Here is a 7,532-nt window from a genome sequence, read left to right as displayed (position 1 = left end):
GGGGGGCAGATGTGGAAGGAGCTTTCCGTGTTGCCCGAGAAACCAGTCTGCCAGCTCAACGTGCAGCTGAGACAAGAGCAGCTTGCCCAGATTAGACGGTGCCTCAGCAAACACATAGAAGTGAGGCAACCGTCTGGGATCTGGGACTCAAGGATTTTAAGAAGAAAAAAAAACAAAAACCAAACCCAGAGCTAGGATGAGACAGAGAGCCCAAACACTTCACTTTCTTCAGCCCCTGGGCTGGTTTCCACCAACCTGCTCAGTCATAGAGTGTCATCCCCTATGCAGGCACGGAGGGGTGATGTGAATAGATTTGCTCAGGTGTTGGTTTCACAGTGAAACAAAAATGAACCAAAGGAAAATTACTGGAAGGCGAGTACCCTGCAGGCCACCATGCGTGGGGGGGTGGAACTTAGCCGTGTTCAATGCAGGCAGTATCCAGTAGAAGGGCCTTGAGCATAACTAACACCCCTCCCTTTCTGGGAAGCTGCATTTAGTCAGTACTCCAACTCATTTTTTGTCACATGCTGCTTCTCCTTTACAACTTCAGTGAAGTAGCTGGGCCCAGACTAGGGAATAACCACAAGGAACATTTGCCATGATGGGTATCCTAGACCCGGCTGTGGTAACATATTCACAATAAAGTAATTCACGTGCATAATTTCTTTCCAGTTCACACCCTCACCAGGAAGCCCATGTCTTGGCATGATAATGTAGAAGAGATGGCAGATGGTAAGAAATCTCCAAACAGCTTGTGATAATTGCACAAGAAAATTAGTAATAAATAAGATTTTAAAATTCCAATTAGTCTAGAAGATGACATACGTGCAAACACCCCTGTGATAATACAGGGAAGTTAAACTCATCCACTATTTTTGTTAAATGTAAGGCAATTTCTTCTTCTACTTCAGGGGCCTTTTCCAATACTTTTCATTATCAAGCCTGAATTTGTGCAGTTATGCTTTTTTGTTGTTGTTGTTTTAGTTATACCATAAAATTCTGCTTAAGAATCTAAATCTCTTACAGGGGAAAACAAAAAGCATCTAGAAACATGTTTTATACATGCATATTGCCTGTCACAGCAGGTTCTATCTAGCCACTGCATATTGGTAAACTGCTGAAACATCTGCTGAGTCTCGTGGTAGAGCAGTAATAACAGGAACCCTTTTAGCAACTGCTCCTGCATCTCTAATATGCCAATTTTGTCTAAAAACATTCATGGTCAGTTAAGGTTGGCCTGCTGTAGTCAAGGATTGGGGAAGAGAAAGGTGGGGGGCAGAAAAAAGACAAACCTACAGGGAAAGGCAGCAGGTTTCAGGCAACTGAGAAAGATGACAGCTAACATGGGGCACTGGTTGATACTAGATGTGGTGGTATAAGAAAAGGAAGATGCTGCAATAAAGTAGATGGGGATGACAGAATTAACAGGACGGCACAGGCAGGCAAGTCTTGACACTTCATCAGGATAAATTTGAGTAGAAAAGTTGCCCTGCATTCATAGATCATTCACAGAAGCACAGGTTGTAACAACCCTTGGTTTTCTTGTTATTGCTGGGACAGCATTAGGATATCCTATTCTAGCATATATCTACTGGTTTATAAGGATACTTTCTTCCATTTTTTATTTGTGTCTCTTAATTCAACAGAAAAGTTTCTGAATCTGATTCACCATGCAGCACTGGAGCCAACAAAGAAGTATTCAGAGCCACAAACTGAGAGCCAAGAAATTGGGTGGTACCCACCATTGGTGAGTAGGGTGCTTAAGGACACAAAATTTTGCAGGATTTAGAGGTTCAGCCCATCACACTGAAAGATATTCATGCCTGAAAATAATCTGTGACATGGAAAAGAATGACTAGGAATGAGCAGAGCTGTTAATGAACAAGAATTTTCTAAAATTTACACCTAAGAAGACTCCTCACAACAGCATAGGCTTGTGAACACAGGAACAGACTTCCCCGGACAAACCTGGATGCAAAATGACAGTTGATCCCAAGCATATTGCCAAATGCCACATATGTAGTCATGGCTGTTTATTAACGCCATGAGAAATGGCATCATGAGCAATGTGAAGTGACATACATAACTACTGTGAAAAGAAATGGGCTGCTGCACAGTGTCTTTCAAACAAACTGCAAGCAGAATGATAAAATTAATCATCAGCTAAGTAAACCTGAGGCCGAATACACCAGTGAGGATTCATCTGGGGTAGTGTGAATAAACAGGAGGAAAAGAAATCTCATTAACAAGGCAAGACATCAGTCATATCTGACAAATGAACAGCTGTGACAATGACTGACTTGGAAGATTGAGTGTTCTGAGAAAGGCAAATGAGAGCTTGATTAATTTTGGCCTGTTACAAAGAAAACTTAAGATAAATAAGAAAACAAGACAGTCTTCTGCAACTTTTCACATTACATTTCAGTTACTCATAACAAGCCTAGAGCCCAGCAGGGCCTTATGCTGTTAAGATACTGCTGGTAGGACTAGGGTGGAACAAAGAGGCAATTAAATTTGTGTGAAGGGAAGCGAGTAACATTTGTAGAGTCAGGACTCACCGCGCTGCTTCACACGCTAAATTTTCCTTTTTCACCAGTGAACAGTTTATTCTCAAAAAAGTGGTACCCTCCTCATTTTTCATTTGGGCATTTCTCAGCAGCAAGAACACTGTGCATCACTCCTCTCAGGAGGGACTACTACTACTGATTCTAGCAGAAGCATATGACCATTGACCATTTTTCATTCCCAGATTCAGACAGACCGCACCGACTGCAGACTCTACTTCCCACGCCGGAAAACTGAGGTCACTAAATAAACGGCTGCTGTGGGGCCCGGGGAGGAGCAGCCCAACAACCTCCAACCACCTGCAGTAGTGGAGTGGTCAAGCCACACAACTTAGACAGAAGTAGCTAATGGCATCTAATGTGTTAGGCCCTACCTGTTGTTAGGTGAGTCTGGCAGATTAATTTCTGGCAAGAGAAGACAGCAAGAAAAGGGAAGAGAGAACATCCGTCTGTCCAGATTTGCAGCCTGACAATAGTTACAGAAATAAATCTACTTGTAAGATTGCTGCATTTGTCTCATTGCTGTTTCCAAAGGCATCTATAAGAATAGTCTGAAAACCACTTTAACTTCTTAGTAGGCTTCAGAATTTTTATTCTAACACCAGCAAGATGACCCAGAACTCAAGTTCACCACATACATGTCAACAGTAGCTGTGGAAAAAGCTGTCAGTATAAAGGGAACAAAGGGCAGGCTTCAGCCACCATTCATAACACAACTAAACATGAATTAGACACAGTTCTCTGCAAACCATTTAATGCATTCACACACCAAAGGTTTCAGTAGAAAACAACCTTTCAACAAAACAGAAAGCAAGAAGAAATTAGTGATAAGGCACTAGTTTCCACTGACTTTTTTTTTCTTGCCACTTGGATGCATCCAGCTTGCTCCACAGAAAGATGTGCAGAAACATATCTTGGAACACAGAGACATAAGAGCCCCACTGGGGAGCACAGTCCTCTTAGCGTGCTCGGTTCTTCATTTTCTGCCTTGCTCTCTTTCCAGGTCTCTTCTGGAAAAAAAAAAAAAAGACAAATTCAGATCTTTATTTTTCCTGTTTGCTGTATTTGTTCCAGCTTCACAGCCTGGAGATGACACCAAGGAGAGGATACTTGTCAGCACCTCTGCAGAGGGAGGTTTTGGGACAGAGGTAGCAACAAACAGTATTTGGTAACTCCCCCACTGACTTCCCCACTCAGACACCAAACGACTGTCCTCAACTTCATCTGCAACTGAATTATACCCAGGTCCCAAAGATAGACATCATCACTTCTAGATGCTGGAGGCACCCATCGTGTACTCAGCTCTCCCGCCCAGGCTAGGGCTGGCTTCCTAGCCAACAAGGATCATTTGCATGAAACATTTTACTTACATTGAGGGCTTTTTTTCCTCCTTTTCCTGGGCCTTTGTTGTGAGCCACTTTCGACCGGAAGCTGGATACATCATTAAAACTCTCCTTTGTGTTCCACTTTGAGCCCTTCTTCTTTCCACCAAAACCAAACTTCTGATTCTTGTATCGTCTTTTGGCATTTGGTCTGAAAAACAACCAAACATCAGCATTGCCTACATTCTTTCCTCAGGAACCTCTCAAGAGGGCACATGTATCTGCTGGTGGATTCCCATCAGCCACCATAAGCCTTTCCACTCCTATTGAAGTGGCAGAAATCAGCACATTTCAGTCTCCATTCCATTCTGGCCACAGCTTTCCTCCTCTCTAGAGACAGAAAGCCCTTTTTCTTTTTAATGAACATCAATCAGAAGAGCTGTCTCATTCCACAAAATGATCCCCTAAAAGACTTTAAAAATCAGATTCTGCATTTAGATATCTTTTCTTTCCTGGTCTCACCCCTTCTTTATCCGTTGACTTGCACTGCCTTTTTTATTCCCCTGGGATGTTGTCTGTTCTTCATCTAAAAAGTCCAGCTTGTCAGAGAGACCTGCAAGTGCAAAGACAACAGTTGCTCAGCTACCACCACAGAAAATAGGAATTTTCAGTCTAAGCAATAGCAACAAGTCACTCTCACTGAAGAGCAGCTACTTAGGAAGATTTTCACTGCTGCTAGCATGTGACTGCACAGCAGCAGCTTTCCAAGCTCACTGCCCAGCACAACAGGTTAACATCACACATGACGCTGCCTTACATTGCTCACACATCGCTATTCCCACCACACATTTGCTCTCTTGGACAATTGTACCTTTCTGGTATTTCTTGACTGCATTCAACATATTTTTTTTCTCCTTTTGTCTCCTCTGCAGAATCTCAGTTTGCACCTGAGATTAGAAGCAGAATATTAGGGTTGCTCCTTTGTAGTGTCCCATACAAAAACAAACCAACCACAAAAAAGGGAAGATATCCCATTTTTTCCTCTGTCTTCCTTCAAAGCATCTAGACAGACAACTAGAGCAATTCCATATATTTCAGCCAGCCTCCTGTGGTCTTACTTTCTAAGCTCCTCACTCAGGCTCTAGATTCTTGTCATAGATAGGACCCTTCTGTGGCTCCTCCTCACCTTCTTGCCATATTTTCTCATTGCACGGAGCTGTTTTGCCTTCTCAGACCTCTCCATTGCTTCCTGTTTACTCTTGAGCTTCTGTCGAATCTTATTAGGGGATAGAAAAAATAAAATGTATCAATAACACATAAGAAAAGAGGAGAATTTTATGACTGCTGTGCAGTCAATAAAATGAAATCAATAATTACATGAACTCTCAGTGAGTGTAAAAAATAAAACATCTCTCAATCAGATGCTTTTTAAGGTATAAAATTCTTTCAACTAAAGGCTGGATCAGCTGTTACAGAAACTCCTCAACCGATCTGTAGCCAAAATCTGGTTAAAAAGACTAAACTCACACAGAGACAAGACAAAACTATAACGAGTAAAGCATTGAAGAAGAGTCAACAGCCCCTCTGTGCCATAGAAAACATCTTTTTCATTCCTTCCTTTTCCACAAGTATTTATAAGCATGACACATTGCATAGATTTCCACACAGAACTTCTGGACTCAGCCTGTGACTGCACTAAGAGGTAAGAACTCTGTTTTTCAAACAAAAGCCAGAAAATAACCTAACAGCAATGTGCACAATTGACTTAAGCCTCAGCACAACTAATACCCTCCATCCTCTCTACAAAGATTCTATCAGTCATCAAAACAGAGAACAAGTCATTAATGAACCTCCAAATTAGACTCCAGCTCATATTTAACTCATATAATGTAGCCTTTTTCCAAAACTAGGACAAAAATTAGGGTTCAACTTTGAACAAAGACCACAATCAAGAAGAAAGTTTGTGAAATTCTGATTTGCTACACAAGTCTGACTTACTACTCATGACAGATTAATTCAGTAACACATTATTTAAAATAACAGAGAACCAAAACACACTGGGTATAAACAAAGAGTGATACTTAAATAGGAAAAAAACATCATGGTAATGCCACTGTTGGCTGAAAGTCTCAGGACAAAATATAAGCACAGCCAACTTTACAAACACTGTCACACATTCGGTCCCAATCGTTTACACTCACTCCATTCAAAACAAAACATAAACCACACTCTTCTACTTTACATTCCAGCCTGTTACAGATTCCCCACATTGCATTAAAATACTTAAACAGGAAGAAATTTCCTGCCACAAAATTTCAAATGCAAACACTGTCACAGGCATTTCTCAAAGGGACGAAGGTAAGTACATACACATCACACCTCAGGGTTAATCCCTGACACAGGCTAAAACCAACACACAGGACAGGAAAGAAAACTATTGTTTGCTGCACGTACCTTCTGCATCTGTTGGTCTGATTTGGCCATCTCTGCAAAGTAATCATCTGGCCTTCGAGTAGGAACGTTCAGCTTGCGCAGCTTGGGGAGGGCGTCCAGGACAGCAGCCTGAGCCTGCCTGTAGCTGGGGAGAGAGCAGAGCACCAGCTCTGCCATGGGCTGTGGGGCACCTCACAGCACCAGCAGCAAAGGGACCAGATACTGACAAGCTCTGACCTAACATCATACCAACATGCCCTGCCCTACTGCATCTCTACTGCTCAAAAGCAATTTATGCACCAGTACAATATTAATGTTTGTATCTTGCACATATTCATTTAGCTGCTTTCCAGGCACAGTTTCATGTGTTGGATTATAAAAGGCAAAGCAACAGAAGAGGGCTGTAATAACAACAAAATAAATCCACAAAGAAAAATCAATATCCTGTGTTAAAGCCATAGTGCTGCAACCAAGGAACTTCTAAAATAAACTTTTCAACAAAGGATGGGAGTCTGCTGCAAGAAGGGGAATTATTTCCAGTCACAAGGCAAGTTAAACATACTAGCATTAATTTTTAGTTATTTTGGAAATCATTTGGAGCCATCATATTGTAAAAAATACATGATCCAAGAGTGACATGATACCAGCAGCCTGCAGCACACCTGTATGATTCCAAGCACACAGCAGTATGTTGACACCCTAAAAGAAATCCCTGTTTTAGACACTTACAAGCTCATTTCTCTCTGGAAATCGTTCTCAGCGTCAACAGCATCCTTGTCAGAAGCACTCTGGGAAACGGAGTCCACGGCCAGGCCCAACGTCACATCCAGCCTTTCTATCCAAGCCAGCTGCTTTCTGAATTCGGCCAGGCACTGCTTCAGACCGTTCTGGGAAGGAAGCACAGCTCTGCACACCGCTACACAGAACCAGCCCCCCAGGGCTGAACATCCAAGTCACACCAGGGGTTGCTCCTCCAAAACCGGGCCCTGTCCTGCCCCAACACACCCGCGGCCCCGCGGGGGCTCCTCTGGCCCGCAGCCTGGGCCGGCAGGATCCCGCCCTGCCCCGAGAAAGCCACGCTCACCGTGTCGTTGCGTCGCTTCGGCCGCTCCTCCAGCACCACGTTGAGCCCCGGCTTCAGCTCGCCCCTGGAGAAGGCCTCCTGGAGCTGCGGGGAGAGCAGGCTCAGGCCGCGCCGCCGGCCCGGGCTGCG

The 7,532-nt window shown here is 43.3% G+C and overlaps 2 protein-coding genes across 2 annotated transcripts in view; one reads left to right on the top strand and one right to left on the bottom strand.

Moving 5' to 3' along the window:
• Positions 1–601: 601 nt before the first annotated feature.
• FAM183A (family with sequence similarity 183, member A) lies at positions 602–2,899 on the top strand. Its single transcript, XM_010006721.1, is given in 4 exon segments — positions 602–605; positions 673–732; positions 1,647–1,747; positions 2,750–2,899. Coding segments are annotated over 4 exon segments (315 nt in total).
• A 243-nt stretch (positions 2,900–3,142) lies between these two features.
• The window catches only part of EBNA1BP2 (EBNA1 binding protein 2), a 5,253-nt gene continuing 863 nt past the window's right edge, over positions 3,143–7,532 (bottom strand). The window contains exons 2-9 of the mRNA XM_010006720.1: positions 7,404–7,527; positions 7,049–7,206; positions 6,341–6,464; positions 5,073–5,162; positions 4,758–4,833; positions 4,409–4,499; positions 3,935–4,097; positions 3,143–3,574 (exon numbers count right to left, since the gene is read on the bottom strand). Of these exons, the coding sequence (XP_010005022.1) occupies positions 3,524–3,574; positions 3,935–4,097; positions 4,409–4,499; positions 4,758–4,833; positions 5,073–5,162; positions 6,341–6,464; positions 7,049–7,206; positions 7,404–7,527 (877 nt within the window). The 3' untranslated portion in view covers positions 3,143–3,523. The remainder of the gene's footprint in view (positions 3,575–3,934; positions 4,098–4,408; positions 4,500–4,757; positions 4,834–5,072; positions 5,163–6,340; positions 6,465–7,048; positions 7,207–7,403; positions 7,528–7,532) is intronic.

This window comes from Chaetura pelagica, unplaced genomic scaffold (assembly GCF_000747805.2).
Source record: "Chaetura pelagica isolate M959 unplaced genomic scaffold, ChaPel_1.0 scaffold69, whole genome shotgun sequence".
In the NCBI taxonomy this organism is placed as follows: Eukaryota; Metazoa; Chordata; class Aves; order Apodiformes; family Apodidae; genus Chaetura; species Chaetura pelagica.
Note: the sequence above shows the minus strand (reverse complement) of the source record. Positions and strands in the feature narration are given on the sequence as shown.